At 55.2% G+C, this 14270-nt stretch overlaps 7 protein-coding genes across 7 annotated transcripts; 2 read left to right on the top strand and 5 right to left on the bottom strand.

Moving 5' to 3' along the window:
- Positions 1-396: 396 nt before the first annotated feature.
- Positions 397-2789, bottom strand: ISF_03039 (Microtubule-associated protein, MAP65/ASE1-type; the record flags this gene model as incomplete). The annotated part of the gene is made up of 3 exons (XM_018846645.1): positions 397-2294; positions 2344-2605; positions 2679-2789. The coding sequence occupies 3 exons, from the start codon at positions 2787-2789 to the stop codon at positions 397-399; spliced, it is 2271 nt and encodes a 756-aa protein (XP_018706373.1).
- A 1537-nt stretch (positions 2790-4326) lies between these two features.
- ISF_03038 (hypothetical protein) lies at positions 4327-5305 on the bottom strand (the record flags this gene model as incomplete). The annotated part of the gene is made up of 2 exons (XM_018846644.1): positions 4327-5017; positions 5073-5305. The coding sequence occupies 2 exons, from the start codon at positions 5303-5305 to the stop codon at positions 4327-4329; spliced, it is 924 nt and encodes a 307-aa protein (XP_018706372.1).
- A 280-nt stretch (positions 5306-5585) lies between these two features.
- On the bottom strand, positions 5586-6434 carry ISF_03037 (Glutathione S-transferase; the record flags this gene model as incomplete). Its single annotated transcript, XM_018846643.1, has 1 exon — positions 5586-6434. One exon carries the CDS (start codon positions 6432-6434, stop codon positions 5586-5588), a length of 849 nt encoding a protein of 282 aa, XP_018706371.1.
- Positions 6435-7122: 688 nt separating this feature from the next.
- On the bottom strand, positions 7123-9795 carry ISF_03036 (Eukaryotic translation initiation factor 3 subunit 8; the record flags this gene model as incomplete). Its single annotated transcript, XM_018846642.1, has 2 exons — positions 7123-9365; positions 9447-9795. The coding sequence occupies 2 exons, from the start codon at positions 9793-9795 to the stop codon at positions 7123-7125; spliced, it is 2592 nt and encodes an 863-aa protein (XP_018706370.1).
- Positions 9796-10567: 772 nt separating this feature from the next.
- On the top strand, positions 10568-11234 carry ISF_03035 (FeS cluster biogenesis; the record flags this gene model as incomplete). The annotated part of the gene is made up of 2 exons (XM_018846641.1): positions 10568-10765; positions 10866-11234. 2 exons carry the CDS (start codon positions 10568-10570, stop codon positions 11232-11234), a joined length of 567 nt encoding a protein of 188 aa, XP_018706369.1.
- A 415-nt stretch (positions 11235-11649) lies between these two features.
- On the bottom strand, positions 11650-13250 carry ISF_03034 (60S ribosomal protein L7; the record flags this gene model as incomplete). Its single annotated transcript, XM_018846640.1, has 3 exons — positions 11650-12276; positions 12472-12583; positions 13240-13250. 3 exons carry the CDS (start codon positions 13248-13250, stop codon positions 11650-11652), a joined length of 750 nt encoding a protein of 249 aa, XP_018706368.1.
- A 391-nt stretch (positions 13251-13641) lies between these two features.
- ISF_03033 (Ribosomal protein S11) lies at positions 13642-14260 on the top strand (the record flags this gene model as incomplete). The annotated part of the gene is made up of 3 exons (XM_018846639.1): positions 13642-13708; positions 13796-13868; positions 13948-14260. 3 exons carry the CDS (start codon positions 13642-13644, stop codon positions 14258-14260), a joined length of 453 nt encoding a protein of 150 aa, XP_018706367.1.
- Between the last annotated feature and the right edge of the window lie 10 nt (positions 14261-14270).

The following is a 14270-nucleotide window of genomic DNA, read 5'->3' as shown; positions in this document are numbered from 1 at the left end:
CCCTGCTCTCCTGCCCTCGGCTCGCTTCCTCCTCCTTTCTTACTCTTCCTTTTCTTTCCAACAATACACAGAGATTAAATAACCTGTTTTTCCTTTCCAATATTGATAAAAGAAGAAAAAAACCATAGTAGATGTATGTAGACTTCTCGCAGTGTCCATTCCCAAAGGTCGGCCTGCAACGAGCAATGATGCACCAATATGTATACGTATCCCAGTACGTAATCCAATAGACAGAAGAGACAGCAGTAAAAGAAAAAAAAATGTACCAGGGTGTCCCGAAATGAATCTCGCAATGTTTCGAAGAAAAAGAAGGCAAGTCGCCGCTTTCGTGAGATGGCATACCGTTTCGCGTCACGTCGTGTGAGTCCGCTCACGCATTCTCTGGTAGGACATGTCTCAAAACACCTCAGAGTCACCCCATTCACTCCCCGACACGATTCGATTGCCGTCCTCATCAATCATCACCGGCCCCGTGTATCCCTTCGGCGGCGGTATCCCCCTCAACCTCTTCGGCTGCTGTTGATGATGACTCTGCAGCTGGCTTCCCGGCTCTTGCCGCTTACACCGTGCCGCGCGCAGCTTGGCGTAGTAGGCGTCTGACGCATCGGGTTCCGGCTCGCTGTTATCGTCGTACGTCTCCCAATTCTCAGACCCTGAAACCGCCGTCGACGATGACGTGGTCGAAATCTGCCGCGCGGCCGCTACACCACCGAGATCGCCGTAGTACTGCCGCCCGGGCCTAACAGTCGCGTACCGGTCTTCTTCGTAATCGTAGCCGTCCTCCTGCGAGTCGTCCCGTGTCCTCGCCTGCGGCCTGTCGTCGTATACATCCTCTGGCTCAATTGCGCGAACAATGCCCGTGCCCAGACCTGCGCCCTTGTAAGGGTTCAACGGCGTCTGCAGCTCCGGTACTGACTTGAGGTCACGCATTTTAGGAGGCGGTGCCCTCATCGGCGCGCCATTGCGCAACGTTTCCCCGCGAGACTCGGGTCGTGGTCTCTCCGGCGAGTTGTTGCCGTTCTTCAAATTAGAAAGCGGTGCCCGGGCAGGGATTCGCGACGGGCTTGTCCGGCCTGTACGCGTGGGACTCGCGGTTCTAGCCACCGCAGACTGCTGTACCGTTGTGGGCGCCTTCTTAGGTCCCGTGGCCGTCGGCGTCTTGGTCATTGTCCGAGGCGGCACCGACTTGGCAATGGTGCCCTTGTGGCCAGACTTGGGCATCTTGACAGCCGATGGTGGCGCGCCGGCTGGTGTCTTGGACCGCGTCGTCGGCGCCGCAGCCTTATTGGAGCCGCTGTCCTCGCACTCGTCCAGATATCTCTCGCCAAACACGAGGAACGGGCGGCCGTACTCGTCCTCCCACCGCTCCAGCATCTTTATAACTTCGGCAGCAACCTTGGGCAGCTCCTTGGCGATGCGCTTCCGCATCTTCTCCTCGCGCAGTAGCTTTCCGGGGTCGCGCTTCTCGCCCTTCTGCCCGCGCAGCATGAGACGCGAGGCGTCCTGGCTCGAGGCAGCGAGCTCATCGCGCTCCTTGATAAGGTTCTTGTGGCGGTCGACTAGGGCCAGCACGGGCGCGCGTTGTTCCCTGAGGGCCTCCAGTCTCGCAATCTCGCGTTCGTGCGCCTCAAGAAGGGCGTCGCTGTAAACATCAGAAAAGGCAGGCGTAAATTCGAGCATCTCATCCTCAGAAAAGTACAGGGCGTCCCACAGCGCTTGTAATTGGACGCGCGCGTCTTCCACGAAGAGGTGCAGGTTTTGGCGCTTCATCTCATTCAATCGAGCCAGCTCATCCTCGAACTCATTGATTTGGCGCAGGCCGCAGCCGCGGTTGGCGTTGCCAAACGCCTTGGTCTCGGCTTCGTCGATGCCCAACTTTGCCCACAGCGCTTCGACCGCCGCCTTGAGATCACGCAGCTTCTTCTCGCGACTCTTCTTCTCGTCGGTGAGCCGATCCTTCTTCGACTGTAGACGGCTGATGTCTTGGGCGTGGAGCCCCAGCTGCTCCGGCGCCTCACGGTAGTATTTGACAATGGCGCCTTCTTGCTGGGCTTGGGGCGTGCCGAGCTCGGCCCAGAGCTTAATGATGTTGTCGGCCAATGACTGGACCAGGGCGATGCGGCGCGTGTATTCGTCATAGACGCGGGTGAATTCGCGGTCTAGTCTATCAACATAGGATGGGGAAAGGTCAAAGTTGGTCGGGATGGATTGGTTTGGGCCGGTAGGGGGCAGTGCAATCTGGACAAAGGTAGGTTCAAGATGCGACGAGTATGATTCGAGTGCTTGTACAAGCTCTGGATGACATTAGCAACGCGATTCGTCTACAGCTGCATTTCAACGTACTTTTTACTTGCTCAAAGCGCTCTCTATGCAAGCGAGCAATCTGAATTTGCTTTTCTTTGAGGCCTTGCAGGCAGTGATTTAAGGGGTAGGATATTGACATGTCGTCCGTGTCGTAGTCTCGTCGGCCCTTTGAGTCGTCGAGTGAGGTTTCCATTTCGTGTATCTTGGCGATGATGGTCTTTGCTTCGTCAATCATTTCCTTCTTTTCGGTGTTAACGAGGCGAACTTGGTTGTTGAGAGCCTCGGAGAGTGCCGAGAAGAGCTATCACAGAGACGGTCAGCTTCAGAGTTCACGGCGGCCAGCGACGGCGCACAACAAAAACTGTGTGCCTTACCTCGGACTCGCGAGCCTGGCGCTCATGCGTAGGGACGCCAATCTCATCGAACAGGCTGTGTAGCTGGCCAATGCTGCTATTGACCTGCTGGGCCAAGTAGCTGGTGTCCATGGTGAGCTACGATGCGCCTGCGCGGCGGGCAAAACGAGACTGAGGCGCAGTGATGTCGCGAAACAAGAGAAGTAAAAATATCTCAGACCCGAGGAGTCGCCGGGAAGCGAGACCTTATCGCCCTCTAGGTTCGAAAGAATAGAAGAAAAACGTGGGTTTCTGTCGGTCGGTTTGTTTGGGCCGAAGCGACTGGAATGCTGCTGTTGTTTACAATGCTTGGATAAGGTGATGCAATTGTGGGTGCAGAGCAGGAGGGGCGGATTCCAGGTTGACAAGAATCGAAATGAGAAGAGAAAAAGGGAAGACAATCAAAGATGTCGTCAGAGCATCATATCATGTGCCGTGAGGGGGGTAGAAGAATTCAAAAGCCCGCGCGTTGATGCGTCATTCCAGGTCGGTCGTGATGGCGGAAATGCTGAGCGACGTTGCGTTCTGCTGCAGTGAGACCAAAAGGTTGGTTCGTTCGTTGAATGGAGGGACACAAAGGTCTAGGTAATAAGGTAGTGTGGTAATACCAGTACCCGGGGGAAGATGCAAAAAGTACACAAACCACCAAGAATCTGACCAAAGGTACAAGGAAAACACCATAATATCGCTTGAATTGTCCACTGTTTGGAGGCTTGGCAGCCGATCCCCTCCCGCGTTTTGCGTTGTCACGGCAACCACCACACATTGTACACAACACAACTTGAGACGCGCCACCAAGCGCAAGCCTCTCCAGCAAACCGCCCAACACGCTGGCAATGCCCCAACTCAATTGACCAAAGAGAACTAGTGGCAGTTTCGACTTGCTGAATCTCTCCACCGATTGGCCCTTGGCGAATAAATACTACATGTAGTGCAGCCTCTGCAAGGTCTTCATGTGCATGCATTGGCATCCGCATGGCGCTTGTACGACCTCGCAGAGGCTGCATCTGCCGTTGTTTTTTTCCATCATTGTCGAAGACCTCTCAAAACCCTCCAATCACACCCGTCCGCCTCCCGACAACTACTGTGCGGAGTAGTTTGTAGTTAATTTGTCAGGACAGCCGCTGCCATCCTGACTCCTGCAGCCCCAGCCTAACAGCTTGACAACGTGTTCCGACATTATCGGAAATTGCCGTCCTCAAATGTTTGCGTTAAGTTAGTTGGACTTTCAGTTGTTCATTTTCCATGTTGAAAATTCGGCCGATGCCTTAGTTTGCAAATAAGTGACGAGGCCGCGCTACAGTCCAGTCATTCGCAGCGAGATGCAGGGTAGCATTCTCCTCCTGCAATGCGGCAATGTATCAAGAACGCCAGCTACCCAATCTTGACAGCGGCTTCCAAGCACTGACTATCTTGACATTCGCCATCTTTGCTTGCTTTAGAGGATTTTGCCAAATTTGAACCCTGTATACCTATGCTCTTCTTTGAATAGATGAACAAATCTCGCACGCCAGTCATCAGTTCCTCATCTCCAGGTGCAATGGGAAAGCGAATTTTTGCGTCATCCTCTTTCCACATCTCCATTGTTCGAGGGGATTCCGAGTCTGCCAATGCCTTCCTACAACCGTACTTAATTAGCTAGGTTCATCGCAAAAGTCTCCTGGGCTACTTGCATTGAATTATTCAAGACACCGTAGCCCGTCTCGATGATGATTGCGGGACGTGCAAGGTCGGCGATGATCTGCTTGAGCGGCGCACCGATAAACGCCGAAAAGATCAAGCTCCCATCGTCAATTTCCGCAAAGCCTCCGGCGCTGAACTCTCCGACTATCGAACAATCGTTGCTTGACAGCATTGACACGGTCTCGTCGGTGTAGCGGGGGTCCTGGGCGAAGAGTTGAACTTCGTAGCCGGCCAGATCGCTGCATATCTCTCTCAATGTCAAGGAAATGCAGTGCTGAAGCATCGCTTTGCTCACAAAGCTCCTTTCAAGCTCTGCAGGCTCCATGCCGGACTCTCTTCTCATCCACTCTGGTGGGTTGGCGCAAAAGTCCCCCAGCCCGAAGCAGAGGATTTTACGGACAGCCTTGACCGAACTCAGCTGACGCAGCTGCGACGTCAGCAGCTGGCGACTATCGCTCTCTGCCCAGGCGCGCCGGTTCTCTTCAAAGAGGGAGTCTAAGTTTGGTAGACTGCTGCAAAGGTGGCCGGCGCTGGTGTTGAACCATTCTGGGACCATGGTGCAGTACCATGTTTCCGCTGGCTCGACGGGTTGGTCCTTGACCAGGCGCCAGTAATCTCGAAAGTCGACCTGGGGCTTCCTGGAGGCGAGTATTAATTGAAGTATGCACGCGTCTTGCGCACATAATTCCTCACCAGATTGGCGATGTCACATTGAACATGGGGTTCTCTATATGGACAAATGTTCCGTCGATTGAGCGAATGCTGAATACTTGACGCGATTTCAAATCTTCGAGTTGCTGTTCAACATCTTTCAGACCTTGTTTCGTCCATAGCTTCACCCCGCTGTCATAGAGATCTGCGGCTGCCTGGCTGCTTCTTCGCCATGCGGTGCAATCGTGCGGAAGGATTTTCGTTGGGCTGTTCATCGTGCCGGCTGCGGATGCACTGTTATGTGCAGAACTGCAGTGAGGTATGAAACTCTGAAGATTTCGGAAAAATCATTCTAGTTACATTTGTTGCACCACTGGAGCCGGAGTAATAATTGGCTGTCAAACGCTTTGCATGCATGAAGTTGTAGAACCTCGCAAGGTATTGTGCTTTGCAAGCAGGGCCAAGTCTATTTTTGAGTAGGACGTAGGTACATCGGTTTTATACGCCACTGAGCTCTTACAGTCGCACCAATGAGCAGTTTCCCACCGAGATGTGCTACTGAATCTGGGCATACGCATCCAGCGCATCATGTAGGCGCCCAAACACACCACCATGCCACCCCCTCAGCCTCTCCCACTCCTCCCGCGACAATGTGACGCAGTACATCCTCAACCAGGCGCCGACGATAAAGTCCGCGTAGCTGACCTGCTTCCCCAACACAAACGGGCTCCCCCCCACTCCTTCGAACAGCCCAGCCAGCCCTCCCAGCGCCGCCTCGAAACCCTCCAGCGTCGCCCGCCGCGCCTCGCCCTCCAACTTAAAGTCCTCCCCGCCGGGCTCCGCGCCCGCCCGCCGCGCAAACTCCGCCTTGACCTTGTCCGCCGTCGCCGGGTCCAGCGGCATCCCTCCCGCCGCGAGCGCCGCAAACGTCGTGAACAGCGTGTCCACCGCAAGGTTGAACCGCCCGAAGCGCGGGTGCCGCCCGTCCCGCGGCAGCGTCAGCAGCGTCGGGAAGTCCACCGTCGGCGCGAACGCGAACCCGTCCAGCGCCGGCAGCTCCGGAAACAAGCTCCCGCCACCGGCGCCGGGATACGTCTCCTCCAAGTACGCGGCGATGTCGAAGGAGTCGCCGAGGACGGCGCCGGTGGAAGGGTCCCGCACGATCGGTAGGGTGTAGAAGTCGCCGCCGTCAGCGAACTTGCGGCACGCTGACGCGCCGAGGGACCGCCGCACGCGGCCAATGTCCAACATGCCGACCCAGGTCGTCGAGTACGGCAGACGCTTGAAGTTGAGCGCGAACCGGGCTTTCCACGGGTTCGGCGCGCAGCACGACTTCTCCACCGGGGGCCGCTGCGCAATGTCGTAGAGCGTGATCCGCTGCGAGGTGCTCTCGGTCGCCGACATGATGAAGATGGGAGTTTTTGTGTAATTGGGAGTTCGTCAATGATTGATGGTCCCTTTTACAATAAGTTTAGATATAACAAAGCCTGAGTGAGAAAGAGTGAGGGGCCATGAGTCATCACTGCATTGCCCTAACAAGGCAAGGTCTACACGGTCAACGATGTCATGATGTAACGTAAGTGTAGTATCCAAATCTCGTTGGAATCTGAGGCTTTGGGCAATTATCCAATCTCCTCATCTCTAATTCACCCGTGCCATTCCTTATTACTTCCCAGATAAATGCACGTTACTGTCGTGGCGCAGTAGCCAACGCAGACACTGACACGGTTCCTAACTGTAGATTTCCGATATATTTTTGGATTCTTCTTTTCTGATCATTACATAACAAAGAGAAGAAAGAAAAGAAAAAACAGCACAGGTAGAACAACGTGTCAACGAAGAAGAAGGCCATCTCGGCCTCTTCTTCCGCCACCAAAATCGTGCTGTCAACTGGTCCGCCACCCCATGCGTAACAGACATGAAAACAAAAGTCATGACCATGGTTTTTCTCCCCCGTATAAGAAAGAAACCGCACAAAAAGACGCCTAAGCCTGCATGAGAGATGCTTTCTTTCCTTTATTTTCATATCCTTTTTAAACACATATGCAACGTGAGTGATTCAATCTCGCCCCGTCTACACCTCATCCGCCGCTTAGCCGCGGACAGCAGCTCCCAGAGCGCCACCGGTAAACTGCGTACCACCAGCCTGGCGCTGGGTGTTGCCGCCGATGCGAGCACCACCGCGGCCGCCACGGCCGCCGCCTCTTTGACCGCCACGACCACGGCCGCCCTGGCGCTCAAAGGCGTTGGACGTACCCTGTGTGCGGTGCTCGAGCGTGCGCTCGTTGGTCTCAATGAGACCGCTCGCCTTGTCGGAGAGGGTCAGGGCCAGACTCTGCAGGCGGCTGAGCTCAACGCCCTTGCGGAAGATGACGGTCGAGGTGACCTGGTCAAGCGAAGCGGCCAGCTCTTCATGCGCAATCATCTTACTGACAACGGCGGTGACCTTGGCGTCGTCGAGCTCAAACATTTGCGATAGCGTCTCGGTGGCGAGTGTGTCGTAAAAGGGAGCATATGTGAAAAGGTAGGTGCGCAGACCCTCCTCTTGGATCTGCTTAGACAGCATGGTCTTAATGTCCTCAGCATCGGGCATCAGGTCCCAGATCTTGATGCTGTGAATGAAGGTGATAGCCTTCTTCCACTCGCCAGCGGCAAGGGCCTTGGACGCCTGCATGACGTGGTCGCGAGTGTTCTCCGGAGGACCAGTGAAGATTTGACGCTCGTGGTACTCGAGCATGCGGCGGTAGGTTTTGCTGATGATGCGCTTCTTCAGGTCAGGAGAAGAACCAGTCTGGGCAAGCAGGGGAATCTCCAGAAGCATGCTGCAGGTGAGGTAGACGCACTCGAGCAGTTCCAGGTTGATGTGCATGTGGAAAGGCAGCTGGCGCTGCTTCTCTAGGCGCTCCTGCTCGGGAGAGACCTGGCTGTATCGCTGAATCATAACACCCTGCGCAAGCAATTCCTTCTGTCTGCCGCTGCCACAGATCTCCTGGAGCGTGTTCTGGGCATCGTAGACAAGGCCCTTGCGGAACGCGCAGAGGCCGACCTGCACGAGTGTGCGGTTGTAAAGGATCTGGCTGAGAACATCAAAGCTTGGGATGTTCTCTTGGAGATGCGACATGAGCATCATGTCGCGAGCCTTGTAGTACTCGTTGTGTAGAGCAAGGAAGTAGACCTGGCACAGCATGGCACGAGCACGGATAATGCCGTCGGCGTTGCTGAAGAGGTAGTTGCAAAGCACATTGACCAGGTTGCTAGCATCCTGGGACTGGCTGCGCGAAGTGATGACCGACTCGACGTTGGAGCCGGCGGCCGCCCAGCAGTTCTCCTCAAAGGTCTTGATGACGGCAGAGGGCTTGAAGTAGACGTGCTCTAGTCTGCGCATGACAATGCGGTTTACACTATCCTGGGGAGTTTCGAGGGCAGTATCCTTGCGGAGGTATTCGTAATAGAGCATGCCGCGGAAGATGATGTTGTAGAGGGAGCTCTCGTCCTGGAGGCGCTCAATGTATTCGGGGGTGTGAGGGTCGATGCTCTGGAGAGAGCGGGTAAGCTCGTCATCCAATCTCTCGACATATGAGACAATGCTGCCAGGGACCTTGATGTACTTGTCACCGGCGGCCAGCGCAGGAGGCTTCTCGTCGTCATCCCACTCCTCGGCGTGCTCAACCACAATGTATTCCTTCTCCTTGCTCAGAAGCTCGAGAAGGGAAGAGAGCTCCTTCTCGGCGGCCTTCCAGTGCTCGAGGGGCATGGCAGTAGCAGTGCCAGAACCAAGATCGAAGCGGGCAGAGACGAGGGCCAGGAGAGTGCGGATCTTCTGGTAAGGGGTGTTGGCGATCTCCAGAAGCTTCTCCATGACGGTAATCTGCTCAGCCTTGTCGGTGTTCTTCTTACCGCGAGACTCCATGATGCCGCGGAGGTGCTTGAAGATGCTCTCGGGGGTGTACTGGAGAGCGCGGCCGCCCTTGCCGACGGTGGCGAAGCCCTCGTCGTCAATCTCCTGAGGAGCAGCCTCGTCAGCGAAGGTAGCCTTGACCTTCTTGGGGACCTTGATGGCCTCGACCTCCTCGGCCTCGGACTCCATGAAGGTGTCCTTGTCCTCGCGGTACAAGTCGATCTGGGTCTGATATTCCTTGTTGGTCTTCTTGATCTTTTGCTTGACGGCGTTGAGAGCACGGGCTTGTGTAGCGTTCATCTTCTTGGGCGTGACCTTTTGCTTGGCAAGAGATTCGTTCATGAAGTCCTCGAGCTCGGCAAGGATGCGGATATAAAGCTTGGGGGTCTTGCTGGCGGCGGGCAACTTGGAGATTTGGCGGGTGAGCTTGTCGAACTCTGCCGAGATTAGTTAGCACAACTATATCCCTCTTCTTGACGCTCTGCGCTACGGAAGTAAAATCGGGAAAGAAGCCTCACCATTTGAAATGAGTGTCCAGTCGCCATTCTTCTCGCCGTTCTCGATCTGCTTGATAGAGCCCTCGAGTTCGTCGGTGAACTTCGTCTTTGCACTGCGGACCTTGGCGCGAGCCTCATCGTCGCTGTCGTCGCTGTCCGAGTCGGCATCCTTCAAGAATCGGTTTTTTCCTTGAGCCTCGTCATCGCTGCTGCTCTCCTCGTCGCTGTCCGTGGGGAAGTCCGAGTCGTCCTCCTGGTCCGAGCCGTCCTCCTGGAAGTCTTGCTGCTCGTTATCCGAGTAGAGCTCCTCCTCGTCGCTGGAGCTGTCGCTGGAGCTATCGTCGCCTCCACGGCGGAAGAATCGAGACATGATGGGCGAGATGGGCTGGCAGGTTCGATAGAAATGTCAAGCCTCGGCGGAAGTCTCGAGTTGATCACGGCTTTGTTCGACTCGCCCTGACGCGCGGGGTGAAAATTGATGATTTTTGGTGGGCAGGTGGGGCACGCACTTTGGGGCTTAGCGACAGGCTCAGCGGCCTGGCCTGGCAGCAGGAGTCTTGGGAGGAAGAGTCACACACAAACTTGTCCTGTGTCGACCCTGATTACCTCAGCCACCCTCAAGCTGATTTTTTCTGCCTCGTCACGACGGCGGCTGTTGCATATACATTGCCCATTACATGCATGAGATGCCTCGGTATTTGAAAGAAATTTGAGAAATACAACTCTCTCTGCGAAAAGTTCCAGAGAAATATTAGTTTTTGGTACAAAATCTTTTTTAATCTGCTCTGTACGGCAGCTTTTTTCTCGTGTCATTTGACACCAAAATACAGCACGCAGTGGCCGTTCCTTAGTGGCTTGAGCGCTACAAGAACCGCTATCAAGCCACCACACTGGAGCCACAAACCGCCCAGCCAATGCTAGCCTCGCTATATCGGCTTTGCCCAAATATCTGTATTAATAACCCTCGCCCTCCTTGACAACACGGCTTGCCACCTCCCCGCAACACAACGACAATGGTACCTTTACGATGTGCTCATAGCTCCTGCTCTGCGCGGGTTTTCGTCCAGCTCGCAAAGCGGCGCTATACCACCGCCGCTGCGACTGGCTGCCTCGAATTCCTCGCGCCCCGAACAGCCGCAGCCATGGCCTCGCCACCACCTCGGATGACGCGCAGCACACCTCGGCCGCTCGCAAGACGAAGCGCGGCGTCGCCGCCGACATTAGCAAGACGACCTTTCTCCTCCTCAGCGCCTCGGAGCGCGACGGTCTGCGTGCAGAACCCGCTCAAGGATGACGACGGCAACGACATGAAGCTGGAGATAACCACCCGGGCCGCAAAGGTACGTCAGCTAGGCAAGGCAGCGCTGCTGAGCATTGGGGAGTCGTCAGCGCCAGCATCTGTGTATAGGTAGAAAAGAATACTGACATGAGAGTCTGCAGCGCCTTTCGGAAATCATGACCAAGGACGCGAACCCAAACCTCGCCCTGCGCATCCAGGTCGAGAGCGGCGGCTGCCACGGCTTCCAGTACCTGATGAGCCTCGTCACGATACCCCCGCCGGAGGCTGCCGATTCTGCCGCCGCTGTCGCCGAGGACGATTCCATCTTCCAATACGTCGGCGAGGACCCGACCGTCGGTGACAAGTACGACTGTGCCCGCATCATACTCGACGAGCCCTCGCTCGACCTGCTCAAGGGCAGCAAGGTGGACTTCACAATGGAGCTTATCGGCTCACAGTTCAAGATTGTGGACAACCCGCTGGCCACGAGCAGCTGCGGCTGTGGGACGAGCTTTGACATAAAGATGTAAGGAAGGTCTCCAGGCGGGAGGGCACAGGATGGACAACCGCCGCTCAGTATAAATGTAACTCATAATGATAACCTCTGCACACACACCATAATCATTACAACAAAACGAAATAGCAGGCCTTTGCCTCAAAGAATGAAAGCAACATAAGTCTAGCTTAATAGCGTGCACGTATTAGGATGATGTTGGTACAAGACATTCACGGGTATCAAGATACGTCACGAAGTAATTCACAAGGTGCAGGGAAGCGGGTGTGCCATTCATAAGGGGAAATTTATTCCTCAAAACAAAAGCCCAAGTCGTGCTAGCAAACGCCGAACCATCCATGCCATGAAAGTAGGCCTAAAAAGTCACTACCATTTTTGTACCGCCCAAGTTCCTTCAATACATTTCTTTTTTAGTCTGGCAAACTGCCAGCTTAGTTCATCTGGCGGATGAGGCCGTTGATGGCGTCCTCACGGTTGCCAAGGTCACCGCCCTCAATGTAGTGCTTGAACTTGCGGGCGCGGAAGCCGCCAGTGGGGTTGGACAGCTTGAAGGGCCACAGGAAGTTGGCAACCTGCTTGAAGTTGGGGCCGACCGAGTAGATCTCGTGGACGAGATCCTCGATGCAGACAATGCCGTACTTGCCGAGGTTCTCCTCGATGATGGCGTTGTCGGTCAAAGCGATGCGCTGCTTGTTGATCTTGCCGTATCCGCGCTTGTAGATGAGCTCCTTGATGGACTTGAGGTTGGGGTAGCCGTAGGCGATCCAGGGCTCGACAATCTTGAGCATCTCAGTGGTGGCCTTGGTGACGCGGATGAAGACGCCGTTGTTGATCTGGAGCAGACGGAGGAGCTGGAGGATCTTGCGGGGCTTGGGGGCAATCTTGTTGATACCCTTGATGCGCACGACGAAGATCAGCTTGGCCTCGGCGGGGACGTAGGCAGAGTCGTCCTTCTTGGCGGCGCGGTGAAGACGGATCTTCTCGCGCTCGGCATCGCGGTACTCCTTGACGTACTTCTCAGCACGCTTGAAGATGACGCCCCGCTTCTCCTTGTTGGACTGTAGGGATGCAATGTTAGCATGCCAGCTCGATCGGGGCGTTGGCAGAAGCAAATGGGTAGGCCAGGCGATTGTATCAGACCCGAAAGAAGGTTAACTATCAACAGCATCGACAGATGTCTAGTTGACAAGATATGTTGTGCATCACATAGAGTGCCGCAATTGTGAAGAGGGGAACGGAGAAATGTCACTTACGGCCTTTCTCTTCTCAAGGGCGGAGGTGCGCTCAGCGCGAGCCTTCTCCTGGCTCTTGCGCTTCTTGAGGAGGGTCTCAGGGACCAGGACGTGGTCGTTGGTAGGAACGGTACTGTGAGCAGGTGAGATTAGTACGTAGTCCAGCACACCCCGTGCGAGGGCGTGGAACAGAGAGCGCCGGTGCGAGAACTGTAGCTTGAGTGCGACATTCTGACTTTGGCTGACTCGAAACTGAATTTGATCGGTGAAATGACAAGTTCAGAGGCAGAGTGCCTTGACAATGTGCTCGATATTCATCCGACAAGACCTCAGACATACGTCCGAGAGGAAGACACTGCGACAGAACAAATGGTATCTCGATTCAGAAGGCGCTTTTTAGCAGTCCTTCCTTCAAGCCCATGCTCTAATCGGCAGCAATGAATTTAAGAGGGAAGATGCTTGATCAAACAAGTCTCCTTCTCCACCAACATCCCAGGCAGCATCTCTCAGATCCGCAAGCCATGATTTCAGGCCTGAAGAAACGAGGGGAATGCGCCACGGGAAAGAAACAATCGAGCTGGCAAAAGCCTCAATCGAGAAGAATGCGATCCATCCCCGTAAGTTCAGGAGAGTCATTCGTTGCTCGAATTGAGCTGGTTTGCCCAGCGAAGAGGACCACGACAAAATCTGCAATTCATTCGAACGGAAACCGGGTCGACGGAAACATTGAAGTTTCTCTCTCATCCATTCATCGCTTCGCACAGGTTCAACACAAGGGGATTAACATACGTGGCACCCATTTCGACGGTTGGCTGTGATGGTCGGTTAGTGAAGAGGAAGAAGAAGAGCTGTGGATTGGAGGTTCGGGGGTTCTTTTCTTCACTGGGGAGGGTACCGCACACACAAAAAATCTCCACCTTTTTTTCTTTCACACCGCAAAAAACTTTTGGTGGAGACTCGCAAACACAGAGTCCAAAACGAGGGAACGCGTTTTTTTCTCGCCTAGGGTCAGGGCTAAGCTGTCCACACAATTCAGTTCTGCCACACCCCACCGCTTGCCGCCGCTGGGGCTTGTCGCGCCGCCGCCAGACCACCAAAGTGTTGCCCGCTGCTTTTGGTGCTCGGTTCCTCGATTTTGGCGATTCCCTCATTCTCAACCCACCAGTCTCGACAGCAGAACAACCAGTCAAAATGGCCCCCAAGAAGACCACCCGCGCTCCCCAGGAGAACATCTCCCTCGGCCCTTCCGTCCGCGATGGTACGAACCGCCCTGCTCCGAAATTGATTCACCATTCGTCCGTCATGTCGTTGGCAATAAACTAACATGTTTTTTTTCCTTGCACAGGCGAGCTCGTCTTTGGCGTTGCCCGCATCTTCGCCTCCTTCAACGATACTTTCGTGCACATCACTGATCTCAGGTTCGTCCTCAACAATCGCGCCGCAGACAACAGAGGAACGCAATGCAACTCGGAGAACTAACGTTTGGCGGGGTTACAGTGGTCGCGAAACCATCACCCGTGTCACCGGTGGCATGAAGGTCAAGGCCGACCGTGATGAGTCCTCCCCCTACGCCGCCATGTTGGCCGCCCAGGACGTCGCCGCCCGCTGCAAGGAGCTCGGCATCAACGCCCTGCACATCAAGATCCGCGCCACCGGCGGTAACGCCACCAAGACCCCCGGCCCCGGTGCCCAGTCCGCCCTCCGCGCCCTCGCCCGTGCCGGCATGAAGATTGGCCGCATCGAGGACGTCACCCCTACCCCCTCCGACTCTACCCGCAGAAAGGGTGGTCGCCGTGGTCGTCGTCTCTAGATGCGCACAA

This window comes from Cordyceps fumosorosea (genome assembly GCF_001636725.1).
Source record: "Cordyceps fumosorosea ARSEF 2679 chromosome Unknown scaffold_5, whole genome shotgun sequence".
NCBI lineage: Eukaryota > Fungi > Ascomycota > Sordariomycetes > Hypocreales > Cordycipitaceae > Cordyceps > Cordyceps fumosorosea.
The sequence above is the reverse complement of the archived record's forward strand: the minus strand, read 5'-3'. Positions and strand labels throughout refer to the sequence as shown.